We start from the raw sequence: 21,130 nt of genomic DNA, 5'->3' as shown, positions 1-21,130 counted from the left end.
TCAGGGTCAGCCCCTTGTCTTCCACCCACCCACCTGTGGCTGTAGCCCTTAGGCTATACCATGTGTCTCTGAGTGAACAAAGAGAGCCAGTCTCTTCTCTGGATGGTAAACCACCAACTGATCTGTGTCTGTGGTGTGGAATATTTGTATTCACAGAAGTTGGAACCTGCTTCAGCAGCCAAGGTCTCTAGCAGGTCTCTGTGTGCAAAAGACCCAACCATCCCATCAAGCTCAGGATGACTGATGGACACAGGGCTGCCCAGAGGCACGAAAGCAAAGTCTGTCGTGTGGTTTGGACGACATTCTGAATGTCACTCTCGGTAAGGCTGCCCTAAGGATTGGCAAACAGAGAATCTGGAGAGACCCTCCTCCTGCTAAGATCATGGGCCCCCCCCTCCCTGCAGGCGGCCCTGGAGCCCTACCTGGTGGAGTTGAGCTGTTTACACCAGCAGGCGCCAAGGCAGTGGAGGGCGGAGGTGCCGCTGCCACTGGGGCACTGGTCTCAGGGGGAAATATCCGGTCCTGCTTTTTGATCTTCAATTTCTTGAGATAAGAGATTTCTCGGAATTCCTAAAGAATTAAAGTTTCAGTTAAGAAACCAGTTCTCCCTTAAAATTACCATCTGCCACAGCAAAGGTTTGGTTCGTTCAAACTAAGGAATTTCATTTTACTTCTTGTGATAAGGAATGACAAAAAAACAAGACAATGGGGCACGTGGGGGGCTCAGTGGGTTATGTCTGACTCTTGGTTTCCATTCAGGTTGTGATCTCAGGATCGTGGGATGGAGTCTGTTAGGCTCCATGCTCAGTGGAGGGGGAGGTCCTGCTTGAGATCCCTCCCGCCCCGCCCAAAGGGATTCTTTCTCACCCTCTGCCCCTCCCCCTGCTTGCTCTAAAATAAATAAATCCTAAAAAAGATTCGAGATTTCCAGCACAAAATACACGATCACTGCAAACACAGTGCTTATTTCTAGTGCTTCCACATTTAGGATAATGCTGGCATGGATGCTGTAAGCAAAGAATTTTCCTTAAAGATCAACCAATCATGAATCAGCTGCCACGGCCTGAAACCCCCAGGCCTGGCCCTCGAGAGGCCCCTCAGGGGTCACATGCCCACCTCCCGAGACTGCACTGACTGGGAGAGAGGTTACTTCCTGAGAGGAAACCAGAGAGCTCCCCTCCCTTCTGAGAAGGTAACACGGCTGCTGAGAGCAACAAGTGTTCCATAAGGACTCCGCCGGAGTTCAGAACAGCACGGTCCAGGCAAGGAAGAGCCCACTCCCGTGTACCTGTGCTCCATGAATGCCCCAGATCAAAGGAGCAACAGACCATTTCCAAGTCATGCTGAACACTTACTGTGCCATATTATCATGGTGAGGTTATGAAGAGTTTCTTCTTTCAAGAAAGCAGTTCAGTGCTGACTGGGTCAGACACGTGAAGGCTAATGTGACAACAGATGGGGAACTCTGGGGGGGCTCCCTGGAGGCAATGACCTGTTTAGGCAGCTAGGGGCCAAAAAAGCAGGGTCCAAGCAAAGACGTATGACTGATGTACTGTGGGATGCAGGGAACACTGGGTGGTCAGTGTTCTATTGCTGGGAATGTAAAGAGCTAGAGAGATAGTGTGTGTGCATGTGCAGTGGCAGTGACAGTACCCACGAAGACAAGGGCAGCACAGAGCCTGAGGAAGGCCCACAGAGAGCAGCAGGCTCGCATGGAGCTGGGAATCCGTGAATCTGCACAGGCGGCAGGCACCGTGGACCTGAAAATAGGTCTTACACACACAGGTACCTTCAAAAGTAAGCACAATGCTGTGCAACTGGCCTGTGAAATACAAAATGGGTCCCCACTCCTTATGATTTCATTTTCTCAGAGATAGTAAAAGGGGTACAGGTACCACACACAGGTATGTGACATTTGCAAACTCAGAAAAACTGGGAGAATATTTCCATGTGACCCAAGGAATCACTGAGGTCTTAAGGACACAAGCAGTGATGAGGTCAGAGCTGTTTTCGAGTGATTGCTCAAGTACAAGTATAGAGAAAACAGCGAGGTGGGGCACAATGATGGCAGCAAGCAGGGGAGGCAAGAGGGTTGTAGGAAAACAGAGTTCGAGTGTAGCTGCTGTGCTGACGGGGAGCCAGTGGGACACCCGAGTGACATGCTAAGTCCCGTGCCACCGGCCCACAGGCTTGGCCTCCTGCACAAGCACAAGAAGTGAGGCAGCCCTGCCCACACAGAGTCTGAGGGTGCAGACAGTCCCAACTGAGGATTTCCAAGTGAGTTTTTGGTATCCTGAGAATTCAACATGCATTCCCATTAAAAAAAAAACAAAACAAAAAAACAAAAAAACCACTACAACAGGAGGAGATACTTGAACTCCGGACCCAACTCCCCTTAGCACTAAGGTAGGAAAACATCCTTAGGAAATTGTCTCCTATCACCGAGGCGGGAATTATCATCATTCGTTTGTTCACCAGTGGGTCTTTTGTGCCTAGAACAGTGCCTGGCACACAGGAAGCCTTCAATAAGCAAATACAAAGGTACTTCATGGTCTTGGCAAGCAAGAGGACAATGCCAATCGTCAAAACCTTATGCCAATAGGACAAAACTTGTACTCCTGCTAGGACTGCCTGTGCTTCTATGTTTGTGGAGTTTGCAAACTTATAGACCAATAATACGGTTTTATATTCTGAGTGTAAGGATGGCCTTGTCGGAAAGACTAAGAACACAGCACTGCAGTCATGGTGACTTGGAGTGTGAACAAGCCCAGAAGGAGGGATGACGGTGTTCTGCTAACATCCAAGAATCCACTCCCCCACACACCCACTTACCTTCGGGGTCACCCACTCCTTCCGGCTGGGTGTCTGTGTCTTGACCATACACTTGGTCCAGGCAGTGACATCCCCAGTACAGTAGTAGGCATCACTCTTGAAGACCAGCTGGCCTGAGCATTCCTCACAGGGAAGGAGGGCACCGAACACCATGCCATCAGCCACTCGGTCCAAGATCTGAAGCCAGGTAGCAAACAGGTCAAGAGAGGAGAGGAGAGGCTATAGGGAAGGACACTTACCGACCCAGGAGGAAGAGCAGGAAGACCTTGCTAACTAAGAGAGAAAGGGCTGGCCCCGACATGGACTCCTCGGGGCAGCTGGTTACAGGCAGAGCTTGGACTTCTCTGAGAGGCCTCACGTCTCCACATGAAGTGCCACAGTCCCTACCCCCTGGTGACTTAGAATAGTGTCCTGCTACCGCACAAGGAGCAGAGCCAGTGGGGCAAACCAGTGGGGTGCAGGTAAGCCTCCCTTCACCACGGGGGGCTCCACGCCCTCCAGACCTGCAGTCCCTGGGTGTCTGAGCCAAAATGTGTGGCACAAGCACCCAAGGCATATTCATAGCCCACCCTGGTCTCCTCCCTAAGCCCAGGGCTGACGTATGGGGTTTACCAGTCCCCAGATGTGGTGACTGCGATGGCAAAGACCACACCACAGAACCACAGCATTTCCACTCCTCCCATCACCACCCTGGCCGCCTCTTGCATCTCACTGTACACGAAGGCAGCTCACCGCTGACTCCCCAGATGGCACTTGCTGCTTGTTGAAGATGAGCAGCTCTTTCAGGTCATTTGTAGAACACACTTTCTTTAGCTCGTCCTTGATGTTCCAGATCAGCTCGTTCTGGGCCTGCAGACAAAGCCAGGCAGCTGACAGACCAGCCCTGTCCATACAGAGACCCCACTGGGGCTGGTGGAGTGTGTGTGTGTTCTACCCGCCTCTACTGGTGTCCTCTTGGGGCAGCTGAGCTGTGCTTCTAAGCTGGTCCCCTCCACATGCCCGTGGAGTCTGTTCTAACCAGAGCATGCCGGGGAGAGACAGACCTCAGAGGGAAGAGCCGGGACATGGCTGTAGTGACGATTCCCAAGCATCCCTGCTGGCCTCAGTGGCATATCACACTAAGCATCACACAGGAACAGATCTGTGCTTTTCAGAACACGAGTTTTCCATCTTGGAGGCAATATGCATGCAGTGCCTACTCTTTGTGGAAGCACTACAGCATCTTGTTTACCCTGACCACCACCCGGCCCATGATTCCATCAACCTCCTTCCTTGCTACAGTCCTGGACAAGCTCTTCACCACTCTTGGCCGCAGACCACACCCCTGCAAACCAGACATAAAAATGCTGGCCTCGCTGACCCCATGGAGTTGCCCTCCACGCCACGTGAGGATTTTAACGGCATCTGGTTTTCAAAATATCTTACTTTTAAGTAATCTTTACCCCTCACAGAATAGGGCTCAAACTGAGGACCCTGAGATCCAGAGTCGCACACTCTATCCACTGAGCCAGCCAGGCGCCCCTCAAGTGAGGAAGGTTTTAATGCGACCAGCAAAGTGCCACCACACACATCTGGTGTCTGCTCCCAGCTCTGCTGTACCTGCCCTGCATCCCCCTGCACCCGTGCCACATCGCCAGTTACGGGTACAAGGTGGCAAGTCTAGCAGGACAAGTTTATTTTTAAGCATTTTAAAAAAATTTCACTTATTTAATCATGAGATTAAAGACAGAGAGAGAGAGAGAAAGAGAGAGAGGTAGAGACACAGGCAGAGGGAGAAGTAGGCTCCACGCAGGGAACCTGACGTGGGACTCAAGCCCGGGTCTCCAGGACCACGACCTGGGCTGAAGGCAGCGCTAAACTGCTGAGCCACTCGGGCTGCCCAAAGCAGGACAAGTTTAAACGGAGGAAACGAACTATTTCACCTGCTTGACTAAAGTCAGAGGGCCAGTGGACATGGATGCGCCAGGCTGGCAAGGCCAGGGGAACATGTAAATTTCCAACTTTCTTTTTATCTATGATGGTGCTTGAGAAAACACCCAAAAAAGGCAGAGGGCAAGTGCAAAAGAACACCAACCACAACCCTGCCAAGCCAGTTTTACACACTTCAGACATGGTTTCACTGAAGGACAATTACACTGTATCGATGATTCTTATCAAGAAGCTAGAACCAGGGCAGCCCTGGTGGCGCAGCGGTTTAGCGCTGCCTGCAGCCCAGGGCGCGATCCTAGAGATCCAGGATTGAGTCCCATTTTGGGCTCTCTGCATGGAGCCTGCTTCTCCCTCTGCCTGTGTCTCTGCCTCTCTCTCTCTCTCTGTGTCTCTATGAATAAGTAAATAATAATAACAGAAAAAAGAAGCTTGAACCAAATCAGAAACTGCTTCGAATTTCTACACCACTGGCAAAAACTGAATTCTCTCATGAGCACCAAGCAGATGGCACACAGAAATCATGTTCCCAAAAATGACTGAGGACGGTTCTCCCCTGGTTTTCCCAAACACCCAGCATTTTCTGATCAATACCTTCTATTTTGATTCAACACATCATCATCAACACAGTGCTGAATCTTTCTGGTCGATGACAATAGACTTAATGGGTGGTTCTCTCCTTTGCTATGTGTCTTCTATTGCTTTTGCAAACAAGAACTAGGAAACAAGTCTGTCCTTCCAGCCACTCATCCGGACCGAGAAAGTCTGCTATGCCAAAACTGAACATTCTATGTGCGACATGTGCCAGACCCACCAGATCCAGGATGCATGGCGATGTGTCTGGGGTGTGAGGCTGGTGAGGCACTGGTCTAGAACCCGTTGCCCTAAGCTGGGCTTTCCTTTAGGCAAGAAGTGGAGGATGGGGGGGGGGGGAACCATGCTATTTCTCAACTGCTTTCAGTTTGGGAATTCTTAGAGGTCTTGGCTAAGTGGGACGCACATACCCCCTGGAACTTTCTTCCCAGGATAAGGACAGAGAATAGACGGAACAGTGAGCAGAGACACAGTTCAGAGCTCACCTTCAGGGCCTTCTCAAGCCTACTGTCCTTATCCTTTTCTTTTTTAGATTTCTTCTTGGCCACTTCATCCATCCCATCCACCTCATCTCCTTTCCTCTTCCTGAAAGAGACATGGGATGTGACAGAGCCATCAGAACCCTGGAACCAGTGACTCAGGGGATGCAGGATCTTTCTGTCCCTGCAACTCCTGTCTGCCAGGCCCTGAAAGCACTGCATCTCACTCTGCCCCCACGAGCTTGCAGTCCACCCAGGTAGTGTTGGCCAACAGGCACCACACACCTCATGGCATACTCTGCTGCCAAGGAGAGGCTGGGGCTTGCCCTAGGAACTTGGAACAGCCCATGTAGGAACCAGGGCTCAGGCCCCACCCCATCTGATGTCAAACCCTCATGTACCTCTTCGCACAAATAAAGCACCTGGAAAGTTCTGGCAGGGACCGTGACAGGTAAGCCCACTGCCAGAGGGCAGGGATTGTAAAAAGATGAATCACTTGTCCCAGGGGCCAAGCCTTTCAAGCTAAATATAGGGCTGCTCCTAGGGCTGTTCTCAGAGGTGGGGCTGCACTGTCATTCAAACCCCTACCAAGGCAGCGATGGTCTTGGCACCACTACTCAGTCTGCCTGGGCTGGTTGCAGTCACCCCTGACTTGAAGGAGGCAGGGAGGGTCAGCAGCAGCCCCCAGAACAGGGCAGTCACAGTGGTTAAGACTCACTTTCAGCTGTTATGGACCCGACTTCAAACCATAACAAGTTTCCTCATCCATGAAACAGAATACCATGTACCTAACAAGACCATGGGGATGGCTAACTAAATTATCCCCATCACATCAGAAGCACCCCATCAATTCAGGTGCTGTGATGGCATAAACATGAGCTTATGCCTTCCTGCACACATCATGGGCTGTGCTGTCCTGAGGACTCAATCCATGAGCTCGATTTTCCACTTTCCATACATATTCCAGAGCCACATATACTGTGCATGAACTGGTGTGTGATGAACTCAGTGCTTGACAGCTGCTTGATCATGGGGAGGTCAGGGTTACCCCAATCCTAACACTGACCACAGCCCTGCATGGCCCTGCCATGCCTCCCTAGCTAGGCCTGTTACACCAAGCAACTCCAGACTACAGCCCAGGGAGCAGCAGAGGGAGGTGGGAAAGAACAAGTGCCTGTGGACTCCAGATTGGCATGACTGGGCTCCCCCATCCTAAATGTTAAGACCATATGAAACCCATACAATTTTGAGGGTAAACCAAGGAGCTTCTAATCTACTGCTCTCCGTACTCCTGTCATGATCCTCCTAACCATCATCAGAGACCCAGACACAAAGTTTGCAATGGGGATGGGGAAGCAGGTCATGCAGGGAGTCACAGGACACGTGGTAGTTGGCCCTGGCAGGGGGAATACTCAGGACAGGAGAGCCCTCCCTAAATGTGTGAAATGCTAACCTGGGGGTGGAGGGGATGACTGGCTGGTTCTGCCTGTCTGTCGATCAGATATGGAAGCAGGAACCCCCACAGCTCTCCCTATGTCCTCTGCCCCATAGCTGGGAAGGGGTTGAGCGCGGCTGTCACTGTCTCTCACTCTGCAGCCCCTGGCTTGCTGGCAGTCATCAAAGGGAGACACGGGAGTGGCCTGGAATCTGCAGGGTCTCACGGAACCACCCCCCTGCCCCGCCCACCTACCCTTCACTCTTGACTCCTGGGAGCTGCTTCTTCAGGGCTTCTTTATCCTCTGGAGTGAGGAGGCCAAAGCCCTTGAACTGACTGGCGCTGTACTCGGGCCGGAACCCCAGCTCCTCCCTGTTCTTAACAAAGCAGTTCGGGTGGTACCAGCGGTCAATCATGCCCAGTTGGGGCTTCTCTGGATCCAGCATCTTCTTGGACAGGCGTATCTGGCCCTACAGGAAGAACCACATGTGGTACAAGAAATCCAGAAGTATGGGGGTAACCTGGGCTGGCCAGATAGCGGGGCCTTGGGTCCACACCAAGGGCATGGTGAGGGCTGCTGGGAGGTGCTGTCTGTTTTGTTACCAAGGATTATGTGCTACCCTAAATCTCAGCACCCCCATTTTAAACAGGGTCGACTCCAACTAGCCATCTACCCACCCACCCAGGCAGAAGAGCACGTCTTTCCTGAGAATGTTCTGCTGGCCAGGAGCAGACATAAGCACAGCCAGCCTTGGGCCACCACCTAGGACACCATGCACCCCTGCCTGCAGACCCTTCAGCCTTTTTTTATACATGAAGGTCCCACAGAGGCAGAGAAAAACCCACAATCCAGAAGCTCATGCGGCCTCGGGGACCAGGTTTATGAGCTCAGATGGGACATTCTCAGCAGTTCTGGGCCTATGAGATCCTCAGGTTATGCTTAACCACTAGTGCTGGCTAGCACTGGAAGCCCCCGTATATTGTCTTAAAACACCTAAGGATATAGCTCCAGACCCCCAGAGGCTCTGGGAGTTAACACTCCTACCCCTAGGCTTACCTTTTCTATCTTCTCCAGGCAGCCCTTGCACGTGCTCCTGTTGGACTTGGCATATTCAGCTGCGAAGTCAGCCAGTGTCTTGTCTGTCTTGCCACCTCCTCCATCCTGGCCTTTGCCTGAAGGATCGGACATAGCAGCGCTGCACTCAGCCTCAGAACAGTTTCGGAGAGCCTGAGCCCAGGAGCTTTTCACTGGGACACCTGTGCCTACAACTGGCCCAGCTCCCCCAATCTGTCTCTACTAGCTGTGGCTGCTTTTCTGGCCATAAAACACAACCCTTCATCAGACAGGCTCTCAGAAACAGCACAGGGCTCAGTCTCTCCTTCTGGTTCTCTCCATCACCACCCTGGGTGCTCCCTCACTTTGAAAAATACTTCCTTAGCTCTGATCTTGAGAGCTATGCACTCTGCTACATTCTAACTACCCCTTCTGATTTCCGTTACATTTCTAGGTATCAAAGTTACAGGCATATCTTCATACAGAAGTACAAGAAACAAGCAGTGAAGGCAGCATTTCTAAATTGGTGGGAAAAGCTGGGGTCATTCAGTAAGGAGCCTTGGCGATGAAGGGCCAAGCATCTGGGAACAAAGGAGAGTCTTATAAAAAATAAGTCAATGACTGAATGTTTCTACCTTGAGGACAGACACCAGGCAAGGCCATCTCTCCCAACCACATCTATTCAACATTGTATTGGAGGCTCTAGTGAGTGCCATCAGGACAAGAAAAACAGACAAAAGGTGTAAGCCTGGAAAGAACAAGTACAGCCACTTCTACCTGTAGGGACACGATTGCACAAGCAGGAATATAGAAAAAAACTACTTCTGCCATTAAGTAAATTGAGCAAATTTGGACAATGTAAGGTCAACATGTATCATGTTCCTATATGTGAACAATAAACCTATTAGAAAATTAAACTAGACTCCTGTTTAAGAAGCATTTAAATACACAGAATACTCAGAAACAGATTTGACAAGACCCACAAAACCTCTACACAGAAGCTTTAGGATGGCATGAAATTAACGAAAGCCTAAGGACATGGAGAGTCTCATGTTTATGAATTGACTCAATTTGTTGACATATCAGTATGTCAATTCAATTTGATCCATAAATTCCATGTGATGTTAATCAAAATCCTAGCGGGCCCATTTGGGCAAGAAATCAGTAAGGTTACCACAAAATTGGTAAGGAACTACAAAGGACCTAGAAATGTCACCAAGATATTGAGAAAGAACAAAGCTGAAAGATTCACATTAAGCAATTTCATGATATCCTACAAGTTGCAGAACTTAAGACAGTGGGGTGCTGGCAGAGAGGACCAACCCAAGGGGCCAGAGTCCAGACTCATACCTATAGGTATGCAGTCAGCTGATGTGAACAAACAAGTCTTCTACACAAATGGAGTGGGTACAACATGGTCTCCACACGAACAAAACAAAAGCCAACCCCCTCCCCACAACTACCACAAATGTTCACTTAAGACAGATCAGGAACCAAATATGAATGTCAGGACTACACAACTTCCAGAAGAAAACAAAGAAGGGTATCTTTGCAATCTTAGAACAGGCACAGATTTCTCAGGAGGTGGAAACCATCAACCAAAAAAAGAGGAAAAAACTTAACTACTGCTCTTCATAAAATCAGTAATTAAACAAAAGGCCAGCCCCACCAGAATGAGAAGGTATTCACATCTAATAAAGGACTTGCATCTAGAATATTCTAAGAACTCTTATGACTCCATAAAGAGATCAATGCAAATTAAAATCATGACGAGCTCTCACTACACACCTATCAGTGTTAATACTGAAGACTGCTTGTGCCAGGCCAGGTGATGGCGAGGACATGGAGGAGCTGAAACACTCAACATTCCCCGGGTGGGGACATGAAATGGTACAATGTGGGAAGACAGCCTGGCAGCTTCCTTCAACAGCTACACATACACCTACCATTCATCTACCACTCCATTCCTAAGTACTGGCCCCAGAGAAACAAAAGTGCGGCACACAGAGTGGTGTACACAAATGTGAATAGCAGCTGTATTTCTAACAGCTCAAGGTTGACCACAGAATGTTGGATGGACTGTGATCTGTTGCAAGGCGACTACCCCTCAGCAATGAAAAGTGTAACTCAAGACAAATGAGACAACCCGAGTGAGTGGAAGGAGGTTATAGGAGAAGCACAACCTATTCCTTTCCTTCTGAGATCCTAAGTCACACAAAGTTAATCCACGGGGACAGAAATCAGAGCAGTGGTCACCCAGGTGGGTGAGGATAACTGAGAAAAGGCACAAGGGAACCTTCTGGGGGGAATGGAAATGTTCCCTAAATCGATGGGTAGGTGTTATGTGATGGCCCATGAGTTAGTTCTCATAGGACTGCATGTAAATTATTTTTAAAATTCCAGATGAAGAACTTAAAACTAAGATCAGAAGTACAAACTGTAAATGAGAAGCCAAATATGACTAAAGAACATTTAGTCCAAGACAAAGCTTCATGTGGCAAAACAGACAAATCTGCTTCAAAGAAAAATGTCAAAGGACAGCCTGGCTGGTGGTGGAGCAGGCAATTCTTGATCTCAGGGTTGTGAGTTCAAGCCTCACATTAGGGGCAAAGTTTACATAAAAAAAAACTTTGTAATAAAAAAAAAGCATTTTTATATACATGTGTATGTGTATACATATACATAAAAACTCAAACTTGTAAATATATTTGCAAAACAAAACCCAAAGAATTCCTATCATCGGTTTCATTAAAATAAACACAAAATTCAAAAAACAAAAACAAAAAACCACAAAATTCAGGCACTTGGGCGGCTCAGTGGGTTAAGCATCTGCCTTCAGCTCAGGTCATGATATCAGGGTCCTGGAATAAAGCCCCACATGGGGCTCCCTGCTCAGCGGGGAGTCTGCTTCTCCCTCTGCCCCTCCCCTTGCTTGTGCTCTCTCAAGTAAGTAAATCTTAGAAAGACAAACACATAACGCCTAGGCACCTGGGTGGCTAAGTGCCAAGCATTTGCCTTGGGCTCAGGGTCCTGGATCAAGTCCTACATCGGGCTCCCCACAGGGAGTCTGCTTTTCCCTCTGCTTCTCATGAATAAATAAAATCTTAAAAACAAAAAAAAAAACCACCACCAACAAAAAACAAGCCTACACATATAACGCTCTAAAAGATAAGGCAAGGACACCTACAAATATCAAATTAATAAAACTGACTAAAGGTGACAAAACGTTCCATCCCATCAGGAACAAAGTAAACAGAATGGAAATACTTTGTGGTGGGGATGTGGATGCAGAGATGTATCCATGGGTGGCATGACTAAGGGATGCAAGCCTTCTGAAACAATTGGACACGAGCACAGATGGCTCAGGACAATTCAGCCCTTTGAGCAGCCATCCTGCGCCCTGGAATTAAAGAGGTAACTGGACGGGTGCCCTGGCTAGACAGGAAGTTTGTAGCAGCTCAATCTGCTATGTTGCAAAAACAGGTGACAGTGTAGCCTCCAAGGACAGGCGGTCTGGAGCCGAATCCTGGCTCATGGGCCTTTGGCATTGTCTCAGCCTAGTGAGCTCACCTCTCGGCATCTGCACTGGATCTGGGCTACTGCACAGGGGCGAGAGGGCATTCATGTCAAGGGTCATGAATGAAGCACAAAATGTAGCAAAACCTCGATAAATGACTACTACATAACCGTAAAACACAAGGATGGAAACTTACAACTTTTTAACATGAAAAGAGTAAATATTAGGGGTGCCTGGGCAGCTCAGTCGGTTCAGTAGCCGACTCTTGATTTTGGGTCATGGTTGTGAGATCAAGCCCTGGGTTGGGCTCTGCACTCAGTGGGTAGTCTGCTTGAGACTCCCTCTCCCTTTTTCTGCCTCTCGCCGGATCACACACTCTTTCTAAAATAAACAAATAAATCTTAAAAAAAAAAAAAAAAGTAAATATTAAATTGTAAAATGTTAACATATAGATCAACATCATAGGAAAATGCAAATCAAAACCACATGAAAGGAACGCCTGGGTGGCTCCACAGTAGAGCATGTGCCTTTGCTCAGGCCATGATCCTGGGGTCCCGTGATCCAGTTCCGCATCGGGCTCCCTGCCTCCCTGTATGGAGCCTGCTTCTCCCTCTGCCTGTGTCTCTGCCTCTCTCTGTCTCTCATGAATGAATAAATAAAATCTTAAAACACACACACACACACACAAACACCACATGAATGAACACTTCACACCTTAGGCTGGGTATTATAAAAACAAGAACAGAAACAACACACCCACCCACCCACCCTCAGACCATAAAGCACTGGCAAGGATGCAGGGGAATTGGAAAACTGTGTATTTCTGGAGGGGATGAAAAATCGTGCAGCCCTTGCAGAAAACACTATGGCAGGTACACAGAACATAAAACACAGAATTACTCTCTGATTCAGCCATTCCCCTTCCCACATATGGACCTAAGAGAACAGAAAGTGGGGTCTGGATTGGGTACGCCACCATAATATCCACAACAATGTTATTTGTAATTGCCCAAGGGCAGAAACCATCCAAACACCCCTCAATGAGTGAACAGATAAACAAAATGTGGGGCACCTGGGTGGCACAGTCAATTAAGCATCTGCCTTTGGCTCATGTCATGATCTAGGATTTCTGAGATCCAGGGCCCCTTCAGGCTCCCTGCTCAGTGGGAAGTCTGCTTCTCCTCCTCCCTCTCCCCCCGGTTGTGTGCGCGCGTGCTCTCAAATAAAAAAATAAAATCTTAAAAAAAAGTGATGCATCCATGTTGCAGGTATATGCTATCTGATAGCTGCCACAGCACTATACCACGGACAGAGCTGAGGACAGATGTCAAGTGAGATAAGCTCGTTCTAGAAGGACAAACCATGTATGATTCCACTCACAGAGGCACCCAGAGTCCCATTCATAGAAATCGTAGCAGGGGGACACGAAATTGGGGAGGGGGGCCGTTTACTGTGAATTGGGCTTGGAGTTTCAGGTTGGGAAGATGAGAACACTCTGGAGGTGGAGGTGGGTGGGGTGATGGTCGAACAGTGTGAATGTGCTTCATGGTGATGAAGCCCACGCTTAAACTTGGCTAAGATAGTGGATTTCATGGTATGTGTATTTCACCACACACAAGAAGCATTTTAACAAAGTAACACTTAGGCAGAATCCCATTTCTACAGAAGAAAAAGGGACACACATGTGAATCAATATTGGAATAGAAAATTTCAAATAGGGAGACACCCCACAATGCCAAAGATAGTTGGAATTACAGGATCTAGGAAGATGGAAACTTCTTGTGCGTCTCTGTGATTAAATTAGGCTCCTTGAATACAAAAATCACTGGACAATTAACAGGTGTTATCTTAACTTTGATTTCTGAGGTTTTCAGAAACGACACAGTTTATAGCAAACTTACTGTGCCTTTCCTATTATAAAGTTACATAATTTGATACACATAAATTATAACTAGATGGGACATAGTCCTAAAACAACCCCCACTAACCTGAACACAAAAGGGAAAAACGACCACAGAATAAGAAAAATTTGTTACATCTGCCCTCTGCTAAAATGGACAGGCTCACTCTCTGGACCCTTTCTTAGTGAATTTGCTGTTTTTATTCACAGTGAGCCATGTCATTGACCTCCCAGCTCCGAGCACCCCGACTCAAGTTCATATGAAGGCAAAAGACTCAGAACAGCCAACACAGGTTTGAAAAAGAAAAACAAAGTCAGAGGACTAACACCATCTGGCTTTAAGATTCATCATGAAACTAGTCACCACGACGGTATGGTACTGGCAGAATAGACAAACTGATAAACAGACCAAAAAGACCCCACAAATATACCCACACCAACACAGTTATTGACATTTGACAAAGGAACAAATGCAACACGATGGAGGAAAGACAGAATTTCCAACAGGTGGTACTGGCACTGGACATATGCATACACACAATAAATCTAGACTAAGACTTTATCTACCTTACAAAACTTAAAACGAATCATGGTCTTAAAGGAAAACACCATAATGTAAAACTCCCAGAATGTGACACAGGAGAAAATCTAGCTGACCTAGGTGTGGTGAGGACTCTTAGATACAACAGTAAAGACACAGGCCAGGAAAAAAATAATGGATAAGCTGGACTTCTTACAACTGAGAACTTCTGTAACAGACGCTGTCAAGAAAATGGGAGAAGAAACAAACCAGACACGAAAAAGACATCTGCAAAAGACCACTATCCAAAATACATGAACAACTCTAAAACTCAAGGAAAGAATATGAAAGACGAATGGCAAAATATCCAGACTCTTTCCCAAATAGAGATGCAGATGGCAATAAGCACACGAAAAGATGCTCCACATTGTAGGGCATTAGGGGACTGCAAACCAACTCAAGACACCTGTACACACCCATCAGAATGGCTAAAATCCTGAACCCAGACATACCAAGTGCTAGTGAGGGAGTGATGGGAATGCAAACTGGTACAGCTGCTTAGAGAGCTGGTTTGTGGGTTTCTTACAAAATGAAACATACTCTTCCCCAGAGGATGAGCAATCATGCTCTTTGCTTTCTATCCAAATGAGGTGAAAACCTATGTCTGCACAAAAATTTACACATGGATGTTCACAGCACTTTTATTTGCATTTACTGAATCTTGGAAGCAACCAAGAAATCCTTCCTAATGAATAGACCGTGGTCCATCCAGACAATGGAATGTTATTCAGGGTTAAAAGGAACGGAGCCATCAAGCCCCGAAGAGACAAAGAGGAACCTGAAATGCCTGTTAATTATTAAGTAGAGAAGCCAATCTGAAGAAACTACATACGAATGACTCCAAATACAGATGACGAATGACTCCAAATACAGATGACGAATGACTCCAAATACAGATGACGCTTGAACAAAGTGGGAGTTGGGATGTTGACCTCCCTTGTGCACTGAAAACCTATGGGTCACTTGAGTCCCCTGAAACTTTTTTTTTTTTAAAGATTTTATTTATTTGATAGAAAGCAAGCGAGTGTGAGCAGGAGGAATGGCAGAGGGAGAAGCAGACTCCCCACTGAGCAGGGAGCCTGATGTGGAACTTGATCCCAGGACCTGGGATAATGACCTGAATTGAAGGCAGATGCTTCACTGAGTGAGCCTCCCAGGTGCCCCACAATACCCCTGAAACTTAACTACTAACAGCCTACTGTTCACGGGAAGCCCTACTGAAAACCAACAGTTAACACATCCTTTGTTATAAGTATTAAATATTGAACTCCCAATAAGGTAAACCTCAAAAAAGAAAATGTTATTAAGTAAACACATTTATAGTACAGTGTTGAATTTACTGAAGCAAACAGAAGCAAACCAGTTCAAACCCATGTTGTTCAAAGGTCAATTGTATATGGTCCAAACCCATACAATGTACACCACCACACGTGAATCCTTAAACCTTGGACCTGGGGTGATAATGAAGGGTCCACTTGAACACATGTACCGCTGTGGAGGGAGACAGAGGGAGAGGCCCTGCCTGTGTGGGGCGGCGGCAGGAGGTTAACGGGAAAACTCGTTGACAAAAACACCCTGTCATAGGCAAGCCAAGGAGGTGCTGCTGAAATCACAGGTAACAAAGCTGAAGGGCTCCCCCCCCCGCCCCCGCCCTCAGAAGAGGTCCCCAGGGAAGCTGCCCAGGTGGGACTGGGGGTCTGCACCTGCTGCCCCCAGGTCCATACACACCTGTCACGCCTCCAGCCTCCGCAGTCTTCTTGACTTTCTGCTGGTCATCCCACCTGAGCTCAGAGAACCCGTCCACCTCCACATCGGGGTGCCGGATGGAGTGGCCGACCTTCCAGAAGCAGGAAAAGTGGTACCAGTGTGGGACTTTTCCATCGAACATGGGTGACTAGGAGAGAACAGAGGGAGATGAGTGAGCAGCCTCAAGCCCAGCCCTTGGCAGCTGGCCCTGTCCCGTGTCATGTGAGAAAATGCATCCCAGTCCACAGTTCTCAAGATCTTCCCCAACAGCTGTCTGCTGAAGGTGGGAGTCTGTTCTCAGGACATGGGACACAGAAGGGAACAGGGGAGCTTCTAAACAGAACCTAGCCCCAGAGGCCTTCTAACCACAGGCTTCACACTTCAGTGACATGACTTCCCTCCCAGCATCCTGGAATGCACACTGCCCCTGTGGGGCCCGTGTGGCCCAAAAAGGGTTCCCTTAGTGCGTCTGCAGTTAAAATAATGAGGAACAAGTCCCAAATAATGAGCAAGGCAGAGAAACTGTGTCAGGAAACAGTGTCAAGCTGGCGGTCTGGGGAGCAGATGACAGAAGTCCCCAGGGCCTGGAGCCAGACTGTCAGCTCCCTCACTGGCCTCTGGGAAGTCTGGCCAGGGGGGAAAGGTGCTTCCCCTCTCATGGTGGACTTCCTCTTTCCTTTGATGCTTCACACTCAAGATGCTGCTGACTCCACAGCACCAGGCTCTTCTCCCTGTGTGGTATCACCTTTGGTCTCCTGGGCCCCTAGCACCTCTGGCTTCAGAGAAGGCACAGTGGTGGTGACCAGGCACAGTGGGGCTAATGCTGGCACTTACTTGGTCCCTGACCCTCTTCGCAAGCTATCACACGGAACCTTCAACTACCTCTGGGTGGGAACCAGCATCCCCATCCACAGATGTCTGCTGCAAGTGACTCAGCCTGACTGCACTGACACCAAGTTTTAATCCACTACTCTGCTCGGCAGGAAGAGCTACTGAAACATACACAAACGGTTCTGATCAAAGTAGAAGAGGCTCCAAATATCTGCCTTTATAGAAAATAAAGCTAAATGCCACACAGATGGAATAAAAGCATTAAAACAGCATCAAAAATAAATACCACATACAAATTTTTGGATGGAACAGTCTGACAGGGGAAATATTCTGGAAAAACAGTGATGAGTTCTCCCACCAAGCCCCCTCCTGCTGGGAGTGGCCTCTTAATCAGTATAATACATGCGGAGGGAGGGTTCAGGCCAGGGTACTTCAAGGACTCCCCAGCATCAAGCAGCCTGGTTTACAGCACAATAGCTCTTCCCTGGGCCCTGAATGCTCCACTGCCCTATTCAGAGCAAGTGGCACCTCCCCATCTCCCCAGAAGGTTCCTAACAAGCTCCTCCTTGTTAAGAAGGATCCATTTGGGCCATTATTCAGTCAATGTCCATGTCCTGCACTAGGCTGGAAGCTCCTGGAAGGGCAACGATGCCCACCTTGGTACCATCATGCAATGCCTACTCATAGAGGATACAGAGAGAGTGTGGAACACCCCATGTTTGGAGATAAGAAAGGGAAAGGATGGGGGAAGTCCTGCTCTGGAAAAGATGCCCTCCCAACAGAACAAAAGATGGTGCCCCCGCCCCCCCAAAAGGCATTTCAGAATGGACTTGCATTTCAGCTCTCAAACTTCCAACAAGGCAGGCGACACCTAATGGAAGCGTATTCCACCTTGCTGTACATCTGCAGAGACTGGCACTTGGGCTCCTTTTGCCTCAGTGTCCCTCGTCTGCCCCTCCTCTGCGGCACTCAGGTCACATTTGCACAAAGGGAGGGAACACACTGGACCTTGTGGCTGTTGCGTGGTTTCCTGGCTCTGGTGGGGTCCCTGCCCCTGCCCCCTAACCTCTGGTGTGGGTGCTGTGTCCCAACCATTAATGCAGCGTGGCGCAACCAAGAGGTGCAGCCCAAGGGCATGCAGCTAGAGGGACTTGAGAGCAAGGACCCCTGACCAAAGCAAGGCCTTACCCTAGAATGTAGGAGTCACAAGGATATGGCAGGAAGGAAACCAGAACAAGGTCATAAGGCTACGCTTCCACTTGGCAACCGTAAGCAGAAGAATTTCTGTGTACCCAGCAAACACACACCAGGTCCTCGCCCAGCCACTATTTCCTTCGGCATAGAACAGGCCATCCCACTGCCCACCTATCCAGAGAGCACGGAATGACCATTAACAGTGTGTGTGACCCCACAGCAAGCCCGCCCAACACAGAAGAACCCAGGGTCCACAGGTCAAGAAGCTGCAAGGCCTGGTTAGTCCCCTGGAGGCTGCCCCCAGGCACACCACCTAAAGTATCAGGTATCTGACACTTGGAGAACAATCCACCCATACAAATGTAAAAGAAGGTATTAGAACCCAAGAGGGAGAAGAATGGCTTCTTTCTTTCAGGCCTCCAGCTCTGCCTACAAAGACCAGATTTTACATTCTGAATTAAAACTCCGCCCCCAAACACAGTTACGAAAAACCACTTTTACTCATTTCTTTCACGATCTGGGAACACCAGGCCAGCCCTCCTATGTATTCGATATACTGGCTCTACTGTGGTTTTGTCTGTCCTTCCTGATCAGGCAAGGTCCTCTCTGGATGACTAGTGAAGCCTAAGGATACGCCTTTCTCCAAATAAAATTTAAAAACGAGTAATACAATACACAGGCTCACAGAAGAAAGCAGTTAGACTGAATTATCAAAATGTTTAAAAATATGATAATGGTGAGCTCTAAAGCATAAAATAACAAGATTTAGTGCCCACTGTAGCAACTACAGCAACTTTGAATGATGATGAATGTAATGGATGTTTTGAGATATCCCCAACAAACGTACGGTGATACGAAAATATCTGTAATTTCCACTGGTGACAAAAACCATAGGTACTGCTTTTGCTTTTCTGCCTTCACATTAATAACTGGAGAAAGTAATGAAGTTTATTTAGAGATTAGAGATTAGTGACTAGGACGCCTGGGTGGGCACCTGACTTTGGCCCAGGGCATTATCCTGGAGTCTCAGGATTGAGTCCCACATCGGGCTCCCAGCATGGAGCCTGCTTCTCCCTCTGCCTGGGTCTCTGCCTCTCTCTCTCTCATGAATAAATAAAATCTTTTTTTAAAAAAAAGAGAGAGAGAGATTAGGGACTACAGAGATATAAATTTCTCTTCTTCTAAGCTCAGATTTTAGGTTAAGAGCCCCGGCACTGAGGGAGCTTCTCCTTTTTATTATTATTTTTAAAATGTTAATTTCATGATAGTTAACAATGTTTAAGGGGAGAGCTTCAGATTAGGCGACCCATACAGTCAGGCGTAAGATCCGGAGAGCCTCAGGGGCATATCTAGTTCTGCAGATGGTAAGACCTGGTCGGCTTCTCCAACCTCAACTTCCTGCCACTCCTGCGCTTAAGAACCCCTATCTAGCTCTCACCCCAGGCCCTCAACGCCTGGTGCACAGGTATCCTGGGTGGTCTCCACTCACTACAGCCACATTTCCCAGTTATTTAACCGAGCTGGTGGCTGCATGGGCAGAGAGGGCTGTCTCCGAGGCCCTAGAACCTAACACGGTGCCTGACACACCTGGTGTTCACTGAAGGTAAGTACTGCACGGCAGGTGCCGAGTTAGACTATCCACAGTCTAACTACTCATAGAGGTCCCTGCACTGACACCAGCAACATCCTCCATCTTTAACCCCACTTGGCATTTGGTACCCACTCTGCTCCACCTGGTTAGAACTGAAAACCCAGTAAAGTCTACAGGGTTGTTCTTTTTTTTTTTTTTTTTTTTTTTAACAGGGTTGTTCTTAAAACACGCTGCTGCCTCACTGCAGGGAGGGAAAACCGAGTTACCCTGACTACCAGCACTGAACTTAACCAACAGGAGCTCCATGTTGGAGAAGAGCAGGACTGGACAGGTAGACAGGAGCAGACTGGCAGCTGGAGGACGCAGGAAGCCCCCCGCCTAGGTAGGAGCCCTCAGACACACGCCCAGTCCCACGGCCCGGCCTGGGGAGCCTCAGTAAATCCGCCGGGACACCCCCAGAGGGTCCAGAAGCCCCGAGGAGCACCCCTCCGGCCTTTTACTCAAATCAGGCAGCTGTAAATGCATCAGGGAGGGAAGGCGCCGGAGAACCTGCAAAGTTGGGGGGGGGTGTTATTTCAAACCCCGATTCAGTGAATGCGCTGTACAGAAATGACACCGACTGGTACAGTTCTGCATAATTAAGAAAAAAATCGAGAGTGAGCGGATGTCGTACAAAAATAGATTACAACGACCCTCACGCGCCAGGCGCCATCATCAATGTAGGACACAAACCTTCCAGCACGAGGGAGGGCTGAAGCGGCGGGCTTCAGAAGCCCAGGCTCGCCTCGTCCTCAGACCTCGGCCGGCGACAGGCAGGAGGAGCCCCCCACCCCGCAGCACCGCTCCGGGCCGCCCTCCCCGGCTCTCGCGGGCGGGCTCCCGGGGCGGCCCCTCCCCCTCCCCCTCCCCGGCTCCCCTCCCCCGCACCCCCAACCGCGCACAAAGCGGCCGCGCGCACCTGCACCATGATGGCCATGCGCAGCGAGTCCTTGGGGATGCTCTCGCTGCATTTCTTGCAAGACGCGCGCCCGCTCTTGGCGTACTCGACCCGGTAGAGCTTGTCCGAGGACTCCGCCATCGTCCGCCCCGGACACGCGCCGCCGCCTGCCCTGCGCCGCGCCCCGGACACGCGCCGCCGCCGCCCCCCACTCCCGCTCCCCGCAGACGACCGAGCGCCCCGAGCCGCCGCCGCCGCCCCACAGCACGCCGCGCTGCCCGCCGCTCCCCGACCGACCGCAGACGCCCGGCCGCAGGCACGCCCCCCGCGCACGCGTCCTCGGGGCGGGGCCGCCGCGCACGCACGTCCTCGGGGGCACGCCCCCCGCCCCCGGCGCACGCGTCCTCGGAGCACGCCCCCCCCGCCCCCGGCGCACGCGTCCTCGGAGCACGCCCCCCCACCCCCCGCGCACGCGCCCTCTGCCCACTGCGCGCCGGCGGTTCCCGGGCTCCTG

At 49.4% G+C, this 21,130-nt stretch overlaps 1 protein-coding gene across 1 annotated transcript in view; it reads right to left on the bottom strand.

The window, feature by feature from the left end:
- Positions 1–20,845, bottom strand: part of PARP1 (poly(ADP-ribose) polymerase 1) — a 39,114-nt gene extending 18,269 nt beyond the window's left edge. The window contains exons 1-8 of the mRNA XM_055324304.1: positions 20,638–20,845; positions 16,046–16,211; positions 8,324–8,439; positions 7,522–7,736; positions 5,838–5,937; positions 3,565–3,681; positions 2,833–3,009; positions 423–570 (exon numbers count right to left, since the gene is read on the bottom strand). Coding sequence (XP_055180279.1) covers positions 423–570; positions 2,833–3,009; positions 3,565–3,681; positions 5,838–5,937; positions 7,522–7,736; positions 8,324–8,439; positions 16,046–16,211; positions 20,638–20,757 — 1,159 coding nt within the window. The 5' untranslated portion in view covers positions 20,758–20,845. The remainder of the gene's footprint in view (positions 1–422; positions 571–2,832; positions 3,010–3,564; positions 3,682–5,837; positions 5,938–7,521; positions 7,737–8,323; positions 8,440–16,045; positions 16,212–20,637) is intronic.
- Positions 20,846–21,130: the final 285 nt, after the last annotated feature.

Source organism: Nyctereutes procyonoides, unplaced genomic scaffold (genome assembly GCF_905146905.1).
Source record: "Nyctereutes procyonoides isolate TBG_1078 unplaced genomic scaffold, NYPRO_anot_genome, whole genome shotgun sequence".
Lineage (NCBI taxonomy): Eukaryota > Metazoa > Chordata > Mammalia > Carnivora > Canidae > Nyctereutes > Nyctereutes procyonoides.
This window is presented reverse-complemented; position numbering and strand designations above follow the sequence as displayed.